Raw genomic sequence first — 22,405 nt, 5'->3', positions numbered from 1 at the left:
CAGCGTAAACTGCAGTCGGCACTATCAGTACGTAGTGTCCGCTCCTTGGAGGGTTAATATCTCGGCCTGTGTCAGCACATATCCAGTGAAACATCCACGTATGAACCGCTCATAAAGTGTTAAATCACGGAGCTTTTCCTGCCTCACACGGTTTCCTCCGCTCCGTTTTTGTCTCTCCAGGGAAACCAGATCCTCAGCGGCCTCTCCCTGGACGAGTACAAGGCCACTCTGAAGATGATCGAGAGGGCTATTCTGGCCACCGACCTCGCCCTGTACATGAAGTAGGTACCAGACGTCAAGCCCAGATGGAAATTGGAGCTGGAGAGGAGTAGAGAAATGATCACACCCGCCCCAACGTCTCGATTACTTTCCCCTCAGACAGTAACTCTGGCTGCACTTCGAGCACATGTAATGAAATGTTTGCACTTTCAAACTTTGTCTTTGTGCACTCATAAATCGTTCCTTTATGACACACTAAGCTAATTTACATCTGCGGTCCCAAGGCAGCTCACAATTATGCAGCGAAGCAAACAGACAGCAGAACTCTCAGCGATGCTTGAACTGTGTGTACTTAGGAGCACTGCTGCTAAAACACACACTTTAAAAAGCAACGGAAAATGTTTTAATGGAAGAATCTCTCAGTGCATTTAATTCCTCTCTTTTTCCTTTTCATGCTGTCTTTTTCGCTTCTTTTCATTCATCTGCCTCCGTGATTTCAGCTCTTATCTCGTCCCTCTTGCCGTCTAGACAGTGGGCGGTTAGGGGGCTAAGTGGATTATATATGAGGATAATTACTTGCTTTGTCATTGTACTACCTCTGTGTGTGTGTGTTATCAGGAGGCGAGGGGAGTTCTTTGAGCTCACCAAGAACAGCCAGTTTGTTTGGGAGGACGAACATCACAGAGACTTGCTGAGGTGAATATAAAAATAATGCTTGCTCCACAGTCTGACATTTTGGAACACTGAGGGAGTCGGTTAGCCTAGCTTAGCATGAAGACAGGAAACAGGGAGAGGCAGCTCTGTCCAAAGATCACAAAGTAAACCAGCTAACATCTCTAACAATAGCTGTGTTGATGCGAGTCTTGCCTGACAAATAACGGTTCAGCTTTAACCTAGGAAGCATCAGTTCTACAATCGGTTTCCAGATATGCTTGGAGATCACAGGTTGAGGTTTTGGTATCTGTGCAATCACAGTGGTATCAAATCTACCGAAATCTGTTGTTTCATCAATAAACAGTTGAGACAAATAACCAGTTCTGCCAACAAGTGTCAATGGAAAGATGCTAAAGTCTGCTCAAAAAGTCGCCCGGGCCCACCACACAGATGGCTAACAATGAAAGCAAACAACTGACTCTAACTAGCTTCATCTTCGCTATTTAAGCTTTTGTCACATCAATCCACCTCATTTTAATCAAGCTAATTTTAAATGCTAAACCACACAACAGCAGTCATGCCAAGCGAGCACACAAAGATGGTCATGAGCTTCACCCAGGTTTCTAAACTAGCCGCAAATATGGACAGATCTTTAATCTTAAGCCAGTCTGAGACATTAAAAAATACAATACAGGCCATTTAAAAGGAGCCAATGCAGGATGGGAAGCTGGTAAAAACTTGTATAAATTAACATGCTTACCAATATCATTGCCCTTCCACAAGCAGATCTAACTATATATAATTGTATATTTGATTGCATTTATGTCTTGTTTGGATATATTCTTATGGTGTAAGAACAATTTTAGCCAGGTTCTTTCAGCTACAACTCTGGTGATTTAAAACAGTCTGGAAAGCGAGTAAATAACATTAAAACATGATTCAAACCTGTGAGGAGACTTCCTGCAATTCTTATAAGGTCAACAAATCTAGGACTTTAGAGCTTTAATCAGTCTCTGTTTCAGGATTACATTTCTACTGATGATCTATATTTTTTATTATATCTGCGCTTGTCAGGGTTTAGACAGACTTTAAAAACTGTTGCCTTCCCAACAGAGCGTCTCATTATCTGTTCTCTAAGTTCCATGAAATCATTGAAGAATATTTATTGAATTTTCCAGGAAAGTAGATTGGTCAGTAGGTGGTGCTTTTCACACGTTAATCTGTTGTCTCGATCGTAATCAGAACAACCAAGATGAACCTGAAGTTACCTTGTTACTCCTGCTTTTGTTGACTGCTTTGCCTCTGAAGAGTCATCAAAGTATCCAGCCAATGGAATAAATTGACTCTTGTAAACCCCAACCCCAGAAAACTAGGCGGTCAAAATCTTGTAGAACAATAATTAATCGGCTATGCGCTTTCACAGCTCATTTGCGTTCCTGTCTACCCAAACAGATGTTGAACCATGTCCTGACTCCGTCTATATCTTCAACATGCCAACATCAAACTGATATTCAGTTTCTCATTTCAGTTTTTCTCGAGTACAAACAAGCATTTCCCAAAACGTAGAAGTTTTTATTATCATTTAAACATGTTTGTGTAATTTATGATGCTTTCCTACCAACTTGCAGACAAGTTTCTGACACGCAATTAGATGATATTAAACACACTAAACATACTCATGCTCAACTTTCAGCACCACAAAGTTGTTATGTGATGATGCTACGAGGAGCTTCTGTTCAGTGTCCCTGTGTCGCCCCCTTCAGGTCAATGCTGATGACTGCATGTGACATCTCGGCCATCACGAAGCCCTGGCCAGTGCAGAAAAGGGTAAATAAATGCTATTCACCCTTATATACCGTTTAAAGCGACTTCCAAACTGCAAGATAATGAGTGGAAGTATGAGGACTTAACAGTATTCAGTGCTAACTGTCACATACAGGAGGGGAAGTTAGTTGGGAAAAGCATGCTTTACTCAAGTTAAAGTCAAAGCGTCACTACATAGAAATAGAAAGTCTTGAATATTACAATTTCTCCATTAAAACCCTACTTAAGCCATTTGTATAGAAGTTATATCAGGTAAATTAATGGTTGTAGCAAAGGTAGACCCATCCATCAATGTGTAAGCAGCGTTTCAGTACAATAACTCCTGAGCTGCTTTAATTACAGTTAGCTACTTAAGTCAAGTGGTTCCCAAGCTAGAGTTTGAGTTCTCTGAATGGTCATAAATAGAGATGAGAAAACGTGTTGATGTGGGGTTAGAAAGAAGTCAGCAAACCAGACCTCTTTAGTTCATAATACGTCCACATCTTCTACAACCTGTCAGAAGGAAAAGGATTGTTTGTACTTCCTGTTCTGCATCATTGATCCTTTTTCTTTAAAACTGTCTGTTGTGAGTCTGACTGTGTTACCAGTGTGCAGGAGTGTAGTGCTAAATAGCTGGGGGATCTAGAGCTTCATCTTATTAGGTTGTTACAGCTAGCACATTAGCAAAGAGTCGTATGTTAGCGTGTCCAGTAATGACGAAGCAACATTATCGTTCATTTTGAGTTGTTTGTACACCTGGTGAATGTAAGTCTGATATTTTGTCTCCTTTTGCTCATTTTGGTACTGGTTATCTAACTTTTTAGCTGCTAACTTAGCATCAGGCTGCTAATTTTGTCTGTTTCTATTCAAATTAAGCTGATCAAAATGACTCGGTGATGTTGTTTTTTTGGAATATCTTTGTGATGAAAAGTTTTTGTAATTTAATTTTCAAGGCTAAAACACATAGATTCTCACATTTTTGACCCACTTATGGAGTGTAAAGTCCAATCGCTTATGCATTTAAGGGTCACAACGATGTAAACGCAGCCTGCAGTTCACTTGTTGGTCACAGTTGAGCCACTCATGGCTTCTTGGTAGCACCAAGATGTGCAGAATTGTTTAGTTTTCTACAGGATCTGGTGCAAACAGTTCATTTAAGGCAAATGTTTTGATTGAGACATGTAGAATAGAGGGATTTTGATTAAATATCATGATTTTAAGCTTAGATTAGGTTATTTTTGCTGACAGAACCACGAACAAATCTGATGAATTTTCATGTTGTACAGCTTGTTACTCTGATAAATTGTGATATTTTGGCAATTTTTGAAATAAAGTAACCTGCCTGTGGGTTTTGCAGTTCAGGGGGTTAAATGACAGAATTAGTCCTTTGAAGACTAAATCTTTACCTGCTGACAGAGGAAAGAACGCCGGCTTGAAACCTTTTGATATATTTCGCTTTCAGGCCTCTGTGCAGTCAGTTTCTCACCTTTGAAAACTAATGAGAAAGACCTGCAGTGACACCAACACGCGCCAAGATTTCTGCATGCGGCGTTTGTGCCTCGCGATGTTGTCTCTCTTTCATCCTGGATTCTGTCATTTCTCAGTCTCTTCTAAACGCAACCTCTTTCTCTCTTTCACACACACACTCGATTCATCTTTGTTCTCACCCATCTGAGAGCTGTGTCCTCGCTGTTTTATCTCTCCGGTGACCTTCGTTAGTCTGCAGCTTGTTAGGAACCACAAGCACACAGGCAGCTTCAGCAGGCACATGTTCTGGATTATATGTGTGTGTGTTGTGATAAGTTGAATGCTCATTATTTAAAGCAGCTGGGCCCCTGTCCTCAGATGACGCCTGTAATCATCATTCGGCCCAGTAAACATGCATACACATGCAAATCTGTTCACGCAAACACACACCGACACACACATCCAGATCTCATTAACAAAATTGTGCTTCTCGTCTGCTGGAACTTCAGGGAGAACTTCTTGCCTTTTTGTCTTGTCTTCTGCAAAGACACACTTTTTTTTAGCTTTTTGGCAAAACTGACACGCACTAAAGCAATGTATTTAGTAGATAGCTGATAGTCTGGATGAGCCGATAGCTGATTGGTAGGCCTACTGATAGTTCTACTGCAAAATGCACGCTAATACTACTGCAATAGAGCGAGTTGAACAGATTAAAGCTGCACCAATCCATAGTTTTACATCAACAGCTGATCAGATGACGACCTGTAGTGTTATTGGCACCACACATAGCGACAAACCCAAAGGAAACCGTCACCTGACTCTACGTTGTCCTCAGCTTTACAGAGCGTTTGACCAGTTTTGTGACCAGCAGACAACAGTACATTCATTACTAGAGTTTCTACAGAGGACCATGGTGCCTTCAGGTATCTGGAAATTGCCCCTTTTGGAGGTTCAACATGGGTTTTTATCGTCTTGATTTTCCCATGATGTCAACCATAGAAGCTTTAAAATACATCCGTAAGTGCTCCTCCCACCGATTCAAAGGATGTCAGTAAGCCAATGAGGAGCTGCCAAGCCATGAATGTACAAGAAATTTAGTGTATGCAAACTTCTGTCACACTGGAATTGCGATATAGTGAATTAAACCTGAAGTAACATGTCTGTAAACAGCTGTTGGAAGAATGACTTATTCATAGAGGCGATGTCCTCACAGACTTCCCAAAACTTTTATTAGGGTCCGAGCGCCAAATGTTGCCAAGACCCAACTGAGACCCATGAGTTTTTTCTGTTTTTTTTAACACAAGACAGTCACTATCAGACTCACACACTGTTTGCATTTTTATCTCTGGTCATAGGAGTCATAAGAGTTGTAATATCCCATTATTATTCTTCAAGATTCACATTCCTTCCACTTGGTCTTGATGTCGTTGGCCTTAGATGACCAAAGAACCAAGCAAGGCTTTAAAATACCGGTCATGAACATATGGCCTGAGTGTGTGCAAGCATCTTCCAAAACCAACAGTTTGAAAAACCTCCATAAATCCATCTTTGTTGCTGTTGTTGGAAGTGTAACGAAGCTTTCTCTGACTTGGAGCTAGCACATTCCGCTGTGTGGACATAAAAACTTTGATTGTTTTGACTGATAGGAGGCTGAGTAAATAAAGACAAAATTACTTAGCCTCACTGGTTAATGTGCACTTCATGCGTACTGTTGGTTTTAGTCAGCTATAATAAGCTCTCTCAGGCTGAGTCCTCCCCCCCTGCAGCTCCACAGCACTGAGGCTTGATTACCGACTCAATCAAGAGCTGCAGATGGCTTCAACGCACACAGTGATACTAACTGGAGCCCGAGGCTGCGGTCAGATCTCATTTACCTCTCTGTAAACAGACGGAGAACGTTAACTTAGTGTGTCTCCTTTGGCAGACTTCTTGTTGTTTCTACCATTTGTTTTTATGGGCTTTCTTTTTCCTTCCAGCCATCACGTACGCCGTTTTACCATGTATTCCCGGTCTGTCTCATTCTTTCCCAGTTATTTTCTCAGTATTAAAGTTGTGGAATGGCATTTTGTCTTCTCCATGGTGGGATTTCCCAGCCTTCTCCACAAAGTCAACCTCCTAGGATGTTTATTAAAAGGCTTCCACTGAAATTCATTCCACCACAGAGTGAAGATTTCTGTTGTTTTGAAGTTTTCTGGTTAAAAATTCGATATAAACTCATCTGCCTGTTCTCTCTGATGCAGATTGCTGAGCTGGTTGCCACTGAGTTCTTTGAACAGGGCGATAAGGAGAGGAGAGAGCTCAACATTGAGCCTATTGTAAGTACTGTGTATCACTCCAGGGGTTATTTTGATTTATATGGGATGATTCCTCTTCTAAGAATTATAATGTAAGTTGTGGTGTGCCTCAGGGATTCATTTCAGGTCCTCTCTTAATATGCCTTCTCATCAAATCAAATGACACTGCAACTCACTCAAGAGTTATGCTGAAGGTCTTCAAATATTTAGTTTCCTCTACTGAATCCACAATTAAATGCATGATTTTACACTCAATGTTTAGGTGTTTATTTCTAGTTCTTCAGCCACATCTGGGACCTTTCACCCTTTCTAACCTTTTCTTAGGACCACACGACCAAAAAAAACCTGGTATTTGTGACTCTGAATTAAAGACATCAAAATTTTAAAAAAAACCCTACAGTTTTCTTAATTTTTGTGTCTCTGTTTAGAGCTGTAACAAATAACCAATTCATAATAAATGAATGAATTGAAAATTCTCTGACTACTTCAATAATTATTTCATTGTTTTTCAATCAGAAGATCACTGGTTCTAATCATACGTGCTAATAATTTGTATAATGACGTCATTCTATCATGCGATGGATGGCTAACACTCCACTAAGGCTGCTCAGTCATAGTATCATTTCCGACGGCTGAAATAAAAAAAAAAAAAAAAATGCTGCAGAAATCATGGCACCGTAGAATGTGTCCATTTAATATAGATGGACCCATTTTTTGCCCTGTTTTAGCTAATGCTATTTCAAGACATTTTGTATTCATCTGATGCAGTTCCAATCTTTTTTTTAGGATCTAATGAATCGTGAGAAGAGAGATAAGATCCCCAGCATGCAGGTGTCCTTCATTGACGCCATCTGCATTCAGTTATATGAGGTAATTCAGTCATTGTGGCTTCTGTCTCTGCAAAACTCATCCTGCATTGAGTTCATCGTAATATTCCCTACTTGCTGAAACGTGTTTGTCACTGTCGCAGACCTTGGCAGGCATGTCAGAGTATTGCTCACCATTGCTGGAAGGATGTCAGAAGAACCGGCAGCATTGGAAGCGCTTGGCCGAGGAGTGCGAGAAGGGGCTGGTCAACGGCTTGGTGTGATCCAGTTTGGGTCTCAACACCAACTCCCGAGGTTCTCCCTGTCCAACCGGGTCTCACGAACTTTCATGAACTTAGCATGATACCTAGAGTGGATAAGTAACATGCTGTGTGCACTGCAAGTGAGAGAATATTTTCATTTCCTACACAAGGTTTGGTGTGACAGTGAAATATCTGGCCTGCAGATATCCATCACATGACACCGCTGTTTCTGGAGTCACGCTCCTTTCATCGAAGTTTGCGAGACCTGTCGTCACTATTCTGTCCGTCACCTCACCAGAGATAATAACAGAGTCAGCACTAAGCTATATTTATTAGCATAGCCATTTTTATTTTTGCACAGAGTGGCTTTCACAGATCCTTAGAGGTCAGCACCATTCCAGTGGGATCAAGATACTGTACTTGCGATATACTTTACATAGTGTCACAACGATCTGATAAGCTTGGTTAAATGTCTTTGTTCACAGCACACGCACACATTACATGGGTTTGAGTCTTTCGAACATTTTTTTCACTCATTGTCTTGACTATTGCATATTTATTTTTGTTTAATATATTTATTAGAGTATCTATATTGTAAGGTCATCCTTTTGTCAAGAGCACACAATTCTTTATATAGGAAAATGTAGTTTTCATACTCGGAAAAAAAAATCCCATCTCTGCTTTATTTGGGAAAACTCTTTCAGATGACATTTGGAAATGTACTGTATTGTGTTGTCTGACGATTAGATATTTCTTTTTCTCAAAATGTAAAAGAGCCAAAGACTAGACCTGAAGTTTCAAAGGGAAATAGGTCTAGATGTTTCCACTGCCTTGTTGTTATAAAATAGGACCAATTCACTAATTAAAGAAAGAACCTATTTTTATTCATCGGCATCTCTCTGCATCCATTAATGCCTTTTTTCCACCCCAGTTTTTACAAAGTGAATGATGGAGGACTGTTTCTGTTCAATCGTGGGCAGCCTGACCCGACAGTGTTCATATACGCGACTTAAATTGATCCGTCATCAAGCGTATCGGACTTCGCAAAAAAAGATCGTCTCAAAAGATTCTTCTACCACATTCAGAAGGGTTTCTGTTCGCATTGGAACGCAGAATGTGTCTGGGCTAAATGCTGACAAGTTATTCAAATCACACTCAAACAGCAAAAAAGGTGGACCTGACACCTAAAGTAGCTCAAGTCCTCAAATTTAAAAATGCTAAAGACATGGAACTACTGTAAAAAAAAAAAAAAAAAAAGACCTGACGCACCTTTAAGGACAGTGCAACATCAGAAAGGATAAAGGAAACTGTTTATAGAGCACAGAGGAGGCAGAATAGTTATCCGGATGCTAACAGTTTGATGGAACAAATTGAAACCAGGCTTCTAGAGACCTAAACCTGCAGATTAATTCAAAGCAACCCTCTGTTCTGGGTGTGTGAATCCCGTTTTGTGCTTTGAGCGTGGTTTTGCTGTAACTAACAGTCAGTACATGTGGCTGTGCTGCTTTAAACCAGACAGGCTAATGCTAACGTCTAAAGTTCTGGTGATCCGCTTCAGCCCACAGAGTTGAATATCTGAGAGGTCACGACCACCAGCAGACGATTTAAAAACCCACGAGAGAACTGTTAGTCAGGAAATACAGGCCTCTACAAGTCATTCAAATGAAACCTGTCAGGAGGAGCTTCATGGATTTTGATGCTACTGTAGATACAAAAACTGCTTTTGATATCTTACTTCGAGGGATGTTTTTTCACCGACTTTACTCAAGAAGCCAAAGGTTGCAAATGCAGAGCCGTTTCATTGCTTTTGGTGCATAAAAGTGTAGAATGAGCGGGATTGAAATTCCACAAAAGGTCAGCTTTTGGGTATTGGAAACCATTTACTAGAAAACTGAACCAGCTTCATTCGCTACAGGAAAAAAAATGAGGTGCGTTGTCCATGAAAAGACAAGATTTCACCTCCTGCTTTAAAAAACACGTCCAGATTTTTTTTCACGTAGGGACTAAAAGACGTCTGTCGTTTACTTCTGCCACCATTCAGATCACTTCACACGGTTTTACAAAGCTGTAGCGCTCGGTACGCACAGTAACAGATGCCGGCAACGAACGGCCTCGTCTGAAAGCACTTTTGCAGACGCTCACGAAGCTCATTTGTACCTGTGGTTGTGTTTTGTACTTTGAATACGTCTCCAGGACCGTAATACATGTGCCTGTAGTCTGACCTCTGTGCTTCTTTGACTAAAAACTAGTTCCTCACTGCTTGGGTCTCAGAGAATCTTTGGTTTCCTGCATGTACATAGGAGGGCATTTACACCAGAGGGAGTCAGATGTTCTGTTTTTTTTTTAGATAAGGTGGTGACATAATATGCTGATAATACGGTACGATAATGAAGGAGGTGTTCCACATCTGCAACTGTCGACACCACTGAACACTGTGAGCAGAGTGAATGCTGTGTCCCATTAAAGAATAATGCTTATTTTCTCTGTCTTCTGTGTGTTGTTCTGTGCTATAAGGTCACGGTGAGCTCTATGCTGCGCTGCCACCTGCTGGTCAAGAAGCAATAAAACCACAACCACAAACTGAATGGGGAAAAAAAGCAAAAGATATTTATTTACGACTTTTTCTTTTAAAAAAGTTCAACGTATAAACCACTGTCTTCTAACTTGAGAGACAGTGGAGCAATAGAGAAAATAATAGATAAATGCTGGAAATGAGAAATATTTACATCAGCGTGGACAGAGAGGGGGAGATCAGGACGGCAGTGTAAAGTCTACTGGTTTCTACTAGAGGTGGTGGTTGGTGCTATGTACAGCTCTTATGGTTTGAAGGTTTAAACCGAGTCGGTCCTCTTGTATGCCACCATGCTGTTCACCTTGTGGATGGAGGTGGTGAAGGAGCGCAGACGCACCTCCTCTGATTGGTCGATGATCTGCGGCCCAGACTCCTCCCACTTTTCTGGAACTACCAGGTCTTTGTCTGTGTAGACGAGGAGGTCAAAGGCACCTGGAATAGAAGGAAAATAGGTCAGAATTATCAACCAGAACCAACAAACTTCAGTACAAAAGGCTCCGGAGCAAAATAATCTAGTTGGCCCTCCAGAGGGTCCAATCCAGCCCTCAAAGCGTAAAAATTACAGAGAAGACATGAACTGTAAATTTAAAACAATTTCTCAACCATGACAAGTTGTTTTGATCATAAAGTAAAATACTAGATTGCTATTTATTCTTTAATCGTTTTGTGTCTCAGTTTTGTAATATGTTGTCTTGCTTTTGTTGTTTTTTTATTCTTTTTCGTCTGACTTATCGCTTGTCTCCTGTTTTTGTCGTGTTGTACTTTGTTTTTGTCTTGTTTCTGGCTTTCGTTTTATCTCATTTTTGGAATATTTTGTCTTGCTTTTGTTGTTTATTTACCTTTATTCCTTTGACTTTTCTCATTTGCTGTTTTGTTTTTGTATTTTATTTTGAGTCATCTGTGTAATTTTATCTCGTTTTGTTGTTTGACCACTTTTGGGTTGATTTGTAACTTTTTTGTTTAATTTTTTGTCTCCTTTTTGTTTTGTTGTTTCGTGTCATTTGCCTCATTTTTGGTCATTTTGTTTCTTGCTTTTGACGTTTTGTGTCTCCTTTTTTAAGTCCGGTCATCGTTATTCATGCTGTGATTGTACTGGTCCGGCCCCTGAACTAAAATGAGTCCTGCTCCAGTTACTCACATGGTGTCTCCAGCAGCGGCAGGAAGGTCACCGTAGCTGTAATCTGTCTGATGACGGAGCGGATCTCGTCCTGGATGGTCTTAATGGACTTCTCTCTGGGAGCGCTGGGGAACACAGGAGAACTCAGTTATGACCCAATAGTCACCAACAAACTAGGACAAGCTTGTTTTGTTGCGATTGGCTGCCAGCGTCTGAGCGGCTTTACAAATGTCGGCATGAAACGGGCCTCGCTACAAACACTGGTTTAAATTAAATTAGGGGCTGGCAGCATGATTGTGTAGCTGACGAAGCTACAGAAAAGATGAATGAATCGTGTCAACATGGAGGAGAATCTCAGAGGAAGGTTTCCAACAGAAAAGGGAGGCTCAGCTCAGAACTGTAGTGTGCTGTTCTGGCAAACAGGGGAGAAAAATACAGAAAATCACCACAATCAGACCGACAAGTACGACATGTCATCTACTGGGATTTGATTGGAACGCAACCCAAACAACCAACATGTAGTGACTCCTTTGAAAAGTGGCAAATCCACAGAAAATCCTCATTACAGTCCATCATTCAACCCCAGGCATAAAGCACACTTTCTGTACTTTCTGAATCTAGCAGAGGAACCGACCTGCTCTCCTTTGCCGACTTGTCACACTCGATGTCAAACTGCCATCTCTCCAGCACCTCGTTGGTCTCCAGACATGTGATCACCAACACCAGCTTCTGCACCGTGCACTCAAACAGCCACTCTGCAACACAGAATTGCAGATAATTAGTTAGTAAAAGGAGTGATTTCAGGTCGTCTCTTACAAAAGATGCACAATCATTCAATGGCCGACATATTTTTTTGGCTAATTGGCAATAAAACAAAAAAATCTGGTGGAGTTTTAAGGAATCAGCTCGCTACCTTTGAGTTGAGACACCACGTTGGTCAGGTAGGTCTTCAGCTTGGCATCGGTGGTGACCTGGAGGCTCATGTCGTAGTGGGTGACTCTGCCGAAGGTTTCTGGAGGATAGATTCCCCGCTGGTACAGGATGCTGTTGATGCCAAACGCTGTGGAGGAAGAAAGAATCGAATCGTTCAGGTAAGATGGAAACTCGGCGAAAAGCAAACAGAAGCAAAGCAGTTAGGCAGAAAAGAGGATTCAAAGGGTGAAATACAGAAAAAGTATGTAGCAAAGTGTGACTGAGAACTATCAAAAACACGGTATGAGTGCTGGAACACCTGAAAAATATATTCTTATGCATTTGAAACTATTTTATTTACATTATATTCAACATTGCATGTGCAAAATACATACAACTAAATTAGTTTTAACAAAATAAGCAGTTAAATACCAGTTTTATGTTGTGTGTCACACAGTTTTGAGTTCCAAGTGTGTCAATTTAGATGGGACATTAAACAAACCTTTGTCACAGCTGCCTCTGGCTTCAACAAGCTAACGGAAAGCAACCAAACCTCGCTCATAAACCTATTTAGAAAAGCTGCAGTCCTATATAGCAAAAACACCCAGATATTGGACTATCTCTCCTTTAACATTCCTGACCTTTATTGAATTTAGGATATATAATGCAGAAAACAGTGTCAAACACAGTGTAATCTTAATGAAATGTCTTGTTAAGTTCGATTTCCTCCGCAGAGCAGTCCGCGGTGGGCGGTGCACTGTATCGTGACCACGCTTTAACGCCAGAGTAAGTTCAGCAAGAACAGTTTTAAAGGTCGTGGGATGCAACCAAAAGCTGGGCTTAAACCTTCCAAACCTCTTCCACCGAACACGTTATTTTCAGCTAGAACTCCGGATCGCCGCTTGTTGTGGTGAGTACACCAAAGCTTCAGTACACAGGTAGCATATAGCATGTTAGCTCGGCATGCCTGCGTGTCAAAGGCGTTCAAAACGGTCTCCGAAGCGAAAACACAACACGAATACTTACAGAAAAAGTCGGCCACAAGCTCCGCACTTCCCTTCAGAGTGATTCCTTTCAACGTGCTGGTCATTTTTAACACTTCTAGGTATATTTTAAACAAAGAACCCTTGTATTTTTTTTTCTCTGTCGGCTTCAACTACCCGCCGTCCAGTTTGAAAATTGTCAGCTTCACGCTCTTGCGCATGCGTGGAGTTTTCCGTCTCACTGTTGATGACGTATGACGTTGCGCTTGATATTTTGCGTCGCTAGAGGGCAGAGTGCACCAAGCCATGCTCACCATCATGTTCTCTATCAACAGGTGTAATTCAGTAAATACTCTTTTTTTTATTAAGCTTGTATTTGAAAACAATATGAATGACAGTCCTTTTGCAGAATTGGATAAAAAAATCGGTGCACATTTGTAAAGCATTCAGTTCCACTTCCATCATATTTGGTTTTTGATATTAGTCAGGAAAATACTTTTACCTTTATTTAAGACTGTCCCATTGTTTGCAATACTGTTGATGCATATCCTGCAAGCCATATCTTCAACTCTGCATGTAAAACAATACTCAAGATATTATGTCGCCACACTGCTTTTACACAGAGACAGTACCTTCAAATGGAAGACGACGCAAAATTACTGCAAACGTGGGAGTTATTGTTGAGTTTTTTTTTCCCACTGTACATCTTTTTTTAAGTCTCTTTGTGTTCATTTTGTGTCTCTTTTTAGTCTCCTCCATCCCTTGTCTGCTGTTGCTCTTTCTGGACCACTAATCCTTCCATATCTAAAACACAAAACAAAGGTAAGCAAACAGTACAGTCCTGTCTATTTAATAGAATGATTTTAAAGTGCATTTAAACAATATTCAGATTTTTTTTTTGGTGCAAAAAAGGTTTAAAATGTATATCACTTCACAAATTCCAAACATAACATATAACCATCTTGCACAAGTTCACAATAATAGACCAATGACAAATAATATTACAGATATTGTCTGAAAAGGTACCATATACTTTCCACACTGTGGGAACAATAAAGTTTATCTTATCTTATGAATTAATCCAGAATATCTAAACTTACTGCTTAAATAAAGTGACAGTAACAGTTCTTTTGTGGACATGGGTAAATGTAGTTGAGTATTTCTAGAGGCAAGGTAGCACAAACTGAATGGGAGTCAGTTGGAGTAAAGAATTTTTGGAGCCAGCATCAGTTGCATTGAACTCAAAGGAACTTATAGAAAGGAATCAACCTCAAGATGTGATCTCGGTTCAACCTGCTCAAAACAGTGATAGTGTACTTCTACACTGTCATCCCTGTGTCCATCTTCATCACCATCTGGTACTCTTCTTCCACTGCCAAGTGACAAAGACCGACCGCCGTTGTCAGACAATCTGCCATCCGTCCAGGACCTGCACGCCTCCAGGACCCTGAAGTTAGCAAGAAACATTGTAGTCGACTTCTCCCACCACGGACATAAACCTTTAGAAACGCTGAAAGGCTGCACTCCATCAAGAACAGTTTCTTTTCCAACTGCAGCTGGTCTCATCAGCGAGGCCCCCAGACTCCCACTGAAACAGAATCCTCCCCATGGATCCTACACCTCACATCTGTGATCCCCTCACATCTATCTTTGCATGTTACATTTACTCTACTATTGGAAACAATGCTACACCTTGCACATGATAGAGAGTTTTGAAGGAATTTGTTGCTGTCTGACTTTGAAGGTGGTTTGATTAGTAGCAACATGTTTTCCATATATGGTCCCAAAGCACAGTTGGAAGCTGTAAATTCTCCAGAAATCCTGTGCTACGTCCATTCATGGTGCCCAGACCACTTCAGGAGGAATAACTGACGTAATCCATGAACTGGCCGGTGCTTTCTGTGTGTCTACAAAGGTGTGCACGGGGTTCATTTTATTTGTCGAAGTTAAGACTGTGTGGAAAAAATGGGGCTCAAAATAAATTGTGATTTTGATGTGTAAGGAGATCTTTGTCATGCATGGGTCAATAGATAATTCAGGGACTTTTTGTATCATAGTTGACATTTTTGCTGTTTTCAGGTCTAAAATCAACATGGCCGCCTAGAACCAAACACCACATGGTATTTTAGAGAAAGATTATTCTAAATATAATTGAGTAAAATTGAAAGTTATTTCTAAAGATATTGTAGTAAACCTGACGACATGCCATAAATCCACACTTGACTCACACACTAGTTTCTATTAGATAACTCAGAAAGCCTTGGAGTCTGGCCAGTCTTTTCTTCAGGAGGAAATGACATCATGTGGAGCAGGTCATGTGATCTGGAATTAACACACTTCCTTGAGAGGAGTTTTTGTAATCGGGAACACAGATACAATCTGTTATTTTCCATCTAAAATTTGATATATTGCCAAAAAAGAAGTATATGTCATGATTATCTCAACTGAATAAAAAGAACACAATCGAAATCATTTTTGAATCAGATCATTTTATTATTATTTAGTTAATTAGAAGGTGGTTATTAAATTCGGATGGTTATTTAGTTGATATTTTAGTGATATGAAGTCATTTTTTACTAATAAATGATTGTTTACATAATAAATAAAGATGGAATTTGTAAAGACATGATCATAATGAATATGAACACTATTCTTTTTTTTTTACTTTTAATAAAAATGTATGCCAGATATATCCCATGGACTTCAAAAACTTTATTATTCATCATTAAATGAATCGGCCTCTGTGGGACTTTGGAGCCACTTTGTCTTGTCCATGTGGGAAATGTTCAGTTCTCCAAAATGTGTCCTGACTCAGCCCGATATTCTCAGGGATAATCACACTAGCATGATGCTGTAGCCAAAACTAATTCCTATTTCCTGTAATAAAAAAAAAAAAAAATGTGTAGAGTCACAGTCTTTCAAAAGCATCAAGCAACGCGACTGTGTGCAGAGCAGATCGACTCGTAGCTGCAATGGTATGAATGGAACCCGCATGTGCATCCACTGTCCCCTTTCAGAGCCGTCACCAGTCAGTGCACGGGAATGCGGAAACCATGAACTGGCCTATAAACACACGAAATGGGCCCTTTACATAATTCAAGTCCCATCCTTCCACAAATTAGCCGTTCTGATCACCTGCAGCTACATTTCATTTTCAGTGGAAACCCCACCGCTTCCCTGCCAGCTGAAGGAAGTGATGAGCGTATAAACCCGCAGCAGTGAGCTCATCATACAGACTGTATTTCATGTGCCTGACAGGTCTTTTTTCCCTACCGCAGGCGCGCTGCCATTAATCACAGGACTCTCCAACAGCTCCGCCGCCGTGTGACACAATCTGGCAGCTTTCACGTCTCACGTCAGGTTAGCTGAGAGAAAGTCAGCCGAGCAGCTCATCCGTAGCATTTGTGGGCTCCAAAAACACAAATCCAACTCAGACAAAGACAATTAGGAAAATTAAGTACAATAATGTGACACCGGTGGGGACAACAAATCAGATTCTTCTAGTTTATCGCACTTTTATGAACTGCCTTAATCTGCTGCAGTGGGAGATGACAAGAGAAGTATTAAATGTGTTCGCCTGCTTTGAGTTACACTCACCGCAATTATCATTATTAGCCAGACATAGAGGCACTAAATGTAGTGACGTGCAAACAATAATCTAATAAATTCACAGAGACCCTTCAAACGGTGTCAGTTGGCGTTTTAACTTCAGCCCAGTCAACAGCTTTGAGAGCCAAGTATCGGGAATCCAACTGGTGTCACTTTAACGAGAACAGCTCTATGGTTTTACATTTTCTATGGAGAAGACCTCAATGCCACAGCCATGTTTCACAACAGAGACTGTGGGCGCTGGCAACGAGCCCCGTCCACGATCAGTCTGGCATCGTGAAAATGATATATCCTTTGCTTGTTTTCTGCGCTCATAATTGGGATCAAACCTCAAACGTGGCTCCGTAGTAGAATCCAAAAACCCCAACAGATACAGGACTTTCATTAAAGCCAGTCGTCCGTCTACTTCTCATCTAATAGTGGCCCCTTTGTGCTATGAAGCCCGCTGTTAATTCTAATCTCTTGAGATAGAAACTCGAGGCGCTGTTTATTATTCTGAAATATTATGAGGAGCCTTTTAGAAACACATCGTTAGTTAAAAGGAGAAAGGTCAGTTTTATCTTTTAGGAGTGACAGCGCTCCACATCAGCGGACCAGTATGAGCTGATCGAGTGGTTTTGCGCTAAAATAACTCGGTCAGACTTGCTTTTCAAACAAACCCCGGCGCTGGAGCTGTAGCTGCACATGACGAGCTGCTTTACCACCATGTCACGATGTTTTCTAAAGATCTTATTCACCACAGCAACCACCAGCACTCCTGTTTAAACACATTTCCAGACCGATATCCAACGGGAGTGAAGTGCAACAGTTTGCATTTGTCATTATGATTTTTACTAGTCCAAACTGGATTGTAATATCTCTAAGTGCTGTTTTGATTGGTCAGAATGACAGTTCAGAGATCTGGAATAGCAATTCTGACTTGTCACTGTGTTTTATGATGAGTCAAAATAATGTTGTTGATGTCTGTAATTTTAATTTTAGGTAGTCAGACTCAGCTTTAAAAGATTTAAATGGATATTATGAGCAAAAACACATTAAAGTAGAGGTTTTGTTTCATGCCTTTATATTAATCTCAATCTACTAAGATTCTTTTGAGGACAATATTTGTTTGTTTGTTGTTTATTGAGCTGAATGGATTGTAATAGGGTTTATATTGGGTTTTGTTTGGATGCAGCTGCCTGCAGTGGTGCATTTTTAAAAATTTGCAGACAGTTTGATGACATGTCTGTGGTTCGTTTCGTCTTGTGGGATGTACTGTCATAATAGGAACACTGTATTTTTTTAAACAGCATTAATTAAAGTTGCTCTAAATTGGTTAAAGTTGCTCTAAATTGGTTAAAGTTGCTCTAAATTGTTAAAGTTGCTCTAAATTGGTTAAAGTTGCTCTAAATTGTTAAAGTTGCTCTATATTGGTTGAAGTTGCTTTATGTTGGTTAAAGTTGCTCTAAATTGTTAAAGTTGCTCTAAATAGTTAAAGTTGCTCTATATTGGTTAAAGTTGCTCTATGTTGGTTAAAGTTGCTCTAAATTGTTAAAGTTGCTCTATATTGGTTAAAGTTGCTCTACATTGTTAAAGTTGCTCTATGTTGGTCAAAGTTGCTCTATGTTGATTAAAGTTGCTCTATATTGGTTAAAGTTGCTCTAAATTGTTAAAGTTGCTCTATGTTGGTTAAAGTTGCTCTATGTTGGTTAAAGTTGCTCTACATTGTTAAAGTTGCTCTATGTTGGTTAAAGTTGCTCTACATTGTTAAAGTTGCTCTATGTTGGTCAAAGTTGCTCTATGTTGGTTAAAGTTGCTCTATATTGGTTAAAGTTGCTCTATGTTGGTTAAAGTTGCTCTAAATTGTTAAAGTTGCTCTAAATTGTTAAAGTTGCTCTATATTGGTTAAAGTTGCTCTACATTGTTAAAGTTGCTCTATGTTGGTCAAAGTTGCTCTATGTTGGTTAAAGTTGCTCTATATTGGTTAAAGTTGCTCTAAATTGTTAAAGTTGCTCTATGTTGGTTAAAGTTGCTCTATGTTGGTTAAAGTTGCTCTACATTGTTAAAGTTGCTCTATGTTGGTTAAAGTTGCTCTACATTGTTAAAGTTGCTCTATGTTGGTCAAAGTTGCTCTATGTTGGTTAAAGTTGCTCTATATTGGTTAAAGTTGCTCTATGTTGGTTAAAGTTGCTCTAAATTGTTAAAGTTGCTCTATGTTGGTTAAAGTTGCTCTATGTTGGTTAAAGTTGCTTTATATTGGTTAAAGTTGCTCTATATTGGTTAAAGTTGCTCTATATTGGTTAAAGTTGCTCTAAATTAATTAAAGTTGACCTACACTACCGTTCAGAAGTTTGAGGTAACCCAGATAATTCCATGTTTTCCATAGAAACTCCCACTTTTATCCATGTGCTAACATAACTGCACAAGGGTTTTCTAGTCATCAGTGAGTCTTTCAGCACCATTAGCTAACACAATGTAGCATTAGAACACAGGAGTGATGGTTGCTGGAAATGTTCCTCTGTACCCCTATGGAGATATTCCATTAAAACTTTCCAGCTAGAATAGTCATTTACCACATTAACAATGTCTAGACTGGATTTATGATCAATTTAATCCTATCTTTATTGGAAAAAACTGCTTTTCTTTCAAAAATAAGGACATTTCTAAGTGACCTCAAACATCTGCTACATGTGCCTTTCAAATATTAAGTCTTGGTTTGGTTGTCAAGCTTTCCATCTTGATAGATACTGTTGCATCTTTATGGTGTTTTATTGCCTTTGATTGTAGTTCAGGTCATCTTTTTATTGTGATATTAGCTGTATAAGTTTAAGCTGCTGAACATACAGTTCTCTTCTGCCTCTGTGAACACTCCAGTAGGCTTACGTGTGCTGACTTCTCAGCTGTTCCGGCAATTTTCAAGACTGACATTTGCTTCATGTGCATATCTGGCTCAGCTCTCACATTATATCACGCTAAACGCTCGCTCAGTCCTCACTCTTAGCCCGGGAAGGTACGTCGGCTGCGTTGCTAATTACATGTGGACAGGCGAGGATCCGATCTATACGCTGTAATGAGGCGTTTGCTGCACATTCCTGTCCTGTAGGTGCTGTGTTTGTCCTACTTGGAGCTGAGTGGCTGCAGTGAAGGGCGTGCAGCGCTCAGTCGGCTGGCCCCGTGCCTCGTGTTCCCTGGCGCTGCACGCTCAACAGCTGGAGCTGTGCAAACGACTTTTCATGTCTCATTCACACGCAAGCACACACACACACACACACACACACACACACACACACACACACACACACACACACACACACACACACACACACACACACACACACACACACACACACACACATTCCTGCATTCTTGTACATACACAAATCAAATGCGAGCGTAGTGTTTTCAAGCACACACACTTCATTCAGGATGTTATTGTTGAAGATAAGACTCCTTCTGAGTATCGTTCCATCCATCTACACCCTGTAGTCCTGAGATGAACCGATTAATTGTCTTTCACTTTGGAGCCCCAGCTTTCAGCGTGTATATTTATTGAAAGCGCCTCGAGTTCATCACTTTGAACCTATAAAAAGTCGTTCCTTGTAAAGTCTCTGCTTGTGTTTGTTTCATAAAGACGCAGAGTTCCTTCCTTTAACAAGTGAGTTTATATGACGGCTTACAGCCCCATTAGAGACTATCTAAACATGCCGGCCTCAGCTACGGACAGATAGCCCTCCAGAATAAACACGTTCTAATTGATGGTGGGTGGGTGTGAGCATGTAAAGTTACTCGGTCATTGTGGAGCCACCTGCACTGCATCCACATACAATAAGTCCTCCCTACACATGGAAACGTCCCTCCAAGGATGGCTAGAGTTCAGAAATGTCTGCAAGCTGTAACATTAACAAACAGGGGAGGGGGCAGTGGTGGAGGAAACGTTTTACTGCTTTCTGAAAGACACGGATGCAGTCAGAAAGCTGCACTATGCTCGTATGGATTAAAGCAGCACCAAGTCTTAGTTGAAGGTGAATGGCAATTTGTTTTGCTTATTAAAGGATTCCTTAAATTTAGTGTCTCGGATGTGTCAGCCTTCATAGAGAGGGAAGAATCCCAATAAAATGGGATTAATCATGTTCCAGCTTGTGTGAATAAAGCATAAAAAACCAAACTATGACAAAGAGCTACTGTTCTTTGGAGAGTGCTTCTAAAACCACCAGCCTTTGGTTTCTAGTTCGTAATTATATTTTGTCTGAGCTTTACAGTAATTACGAACAAATGCCGTAGAAACAATGACCCTGTATGATGTGGCGCTGCTGCTCTTGTTTTGGTCCCATAAACTGAAAGTCATATCCTTTCAGGAAACTAAAAATGACCACAGAACTCATGCATTTGAGCAGAAGCACTCCATAAGATCTGATGTTAAAATATATGACGATGTGTCTGTGCAGATGTCAGTCCCCTTGATCAGGACTAATCGATGTAACTTTACTGCAAACTTCAGATAACTTGCCAAACTTGAAATTTGGTAGAATATTACACCACAGAATAGCCCAGTGTCAACTATGACAGGTCTGCCATCCTCTCATTCCCATCGAACAGCATGCAAAGCACTTAGAACAAGGACAATCTTTATTTCACAGGTTAAAGATAAGAAGCAGCGTTAGATTTAGGTCAGGTTAGAGGTCAACCAAAGTAGTGTAAATCAATCCACTGGACTTTAAGAAAGTTCCTTGAAGACGTTTCACCTCTCATCCAAGAGGCTTCTTCAGTTCTGGTGGTGGTTGGTGTTGCCTCAGCTTTTAAACCTCTGTGAGGTGTGTTCAGGGCTATTATTCCAACGACCGATACCAAAACTGACATGGACACCAATGTTCGGATTTTGGACTGGGAGGACAGATGGGTTGAGAGAGGAGTGAAACAAGCCATCCATGTCAAAGTAGAGAAGCCATCTCTGAACAGGGGGGTGGTCTGCGACATCATCTTTCGCCAATTTACAATCAGGTCCTTTCAAAACTCCCCAAAAGAACGACTCAGCAGACCCATGCTAATGACCACCATTAGCACACGAGAGCTCAGTGACATCTGTGCATTTCAATGACCCCCATCGATACAACCACCATCGTTGAGTAGTCAGATGGAATAATAGCCCTGAACACACCTCACAGAGGTTTAAAAGCTGAGGCAACACCAAGCACCACCAGAACTGAAGAAGCCTCTTGGACGAGAGGTGAAACGTCTTCAAGGAACTTTCTTAAAGTCCAGTGGATTGATTTAAACTACTTTGGATAACCATGACCTGGATGAATGAGAACCTACACAGAGGTTAGAGGTTAAGGTCAGGTATTTTCACAGCAAGGTTGACTGTTAAAGGGTTAAGGGTTCATGCAGCATTGTCTTGACCACATCTAAAAGTAGTAGAAATGTTTAAAAGGACGTCATAGCTTTCATATTCAATTGGGATGACCGATTGTTGAAAAAGAAAATTTACTTGCAAAGCACTTTTGTAGTAAAGATTAGATAGCGTACATGAAAAATGATGGAAGTCGTCTTGTGAAGCTGCTGTTGGGTCCATTGGGTCCAATATTAGCGCCTGGGTTCTGTGTATTCCTGCTGTCGATTAACAGGCCATGTGGGACTCTCCAGAACTCGCACATTTTTACATTTTGAAGCACTGACCACGCCAGGATCAGGTTTACAAGGCTTCAGCTCTGGATGTTGTCCACAAATCCC

At 40.6% G+C, this 22,405-nt stretch overlaps 2 protein-coding genes across 4 annotated transcripts in view; one reads left to right on the top strand and one right to left on the bottom strand.

Annotated features, from left to right (window-relative positions):
• pde5ab (phosphodiesterase 5A, cGMP-specific, b) overlaps nucleotides 1–9,983 on the top strand; it is a 100,530-nt gene extending 90,547 nt beyond the window's left edge. For all 3 annotated transcript variants that reach the window (XM_051944050.1, XM_022208239.2, XM_022208236.2), the window contains exons 17-22: nucleotides 181–281; nucleotides 838–915; nucleotides 2,637–2,700; nucleotides 6,384–6,458; nucleotides 7,224–7,307; nucleotides 7,408–9,983. In XM_051944050.1, coding sequence (XP_051800010.1) covers nucleotides 181–281; nucleotides 838–915; nucleotides 2,637–2,700; nucleotides 6,384–6,458; nucleotides 7,224–7,307; nucleotides 7,408–7,527 — 522 coding nt within the window. In that variant the 3' untranslated portion in view covers nucleotides 7,528–9,983. The remainder of the gene's footprint in view (nucleotides 1–180; nucleotides 282–837; nucleotides 916–2,636; nucleotides 2,701–6,383; nucleotides 6,459–7,223; nucleotides 7,308–7,407) is intronic.
• mad2l1 (MAD2 mitotic arrest deficient-like 1 (yeast)) lies at nucleotides 9,837–13,293 on the bottom strand. The gene is made up of 5 exons (XM_022208240.2): nucleotides 13,134–13,293; nucleotides 12,109–12,255; nucleotides 11,830–11,950; nucleotides 11,217–11,320; nucleotides 9,837–10,510 (listed from the first exon to the last, which is right to left on the bottom strand). Exons 1-5 carry the CDS (start codon nucleotides 13,195–13,197, stop codon nucleotides 10,338–10,340), a joined length of 609 nt encoding a protein of 202 aa, XP_022063932.1. The 5' UTR covers nucleotides 13,198–13,293; the 3' UTR covers nucleotides 9,837–10,337.
• Between the last annotated feature and the right edge of the window lie 9,112 nt (nucleotides 13,294–22,405).

This window comes from Acanthochromis polyacanthus, chromosome 23 (genome assembly GCF_021347895.1).
Source record: "Acanthochromis polyacanthus isolate Apoly-LR-REF ecotype Palm Island chromosome 23, KAUST_Apoly_ChrSc, whole genome shotgun sequence".
Lineage (NCBI taxonomy): Eukaryota > Metazoa > Chordata > Actinopteri > Pomacentridae > Acanthochromis > Acanthochromis polyacanthus.
This window is presented reverse-complemented; position numbering and strand designations above follow the sequence as displayed.

Bases quoted from the DNA above. Each gene is read 5' to 3' on its own strand.
- mad2l1 (XM_022208240.2), bottom strand. From the start codon at position 13,197: ATGACCAGCACGTTGAAAGGAATCACTCTGAAGGGAAGTGCGGAGCTT. The intron at 11,951-12,108 runs GTAGCGAGCTGA...TCTGTGTTGCAG, and splicing joins CGTGGTGTCTCAACTCAAAG to AGTGGCTGTTTGAGTGCACG. The intron at 11,321-11,829 runs GTCGGTTCCTCT...TGTGTTCCCCAG, and splicing joins AAGTCGGCAAAGGAGAGCAG to CGCTCCCAGAGAGAAGTCCA.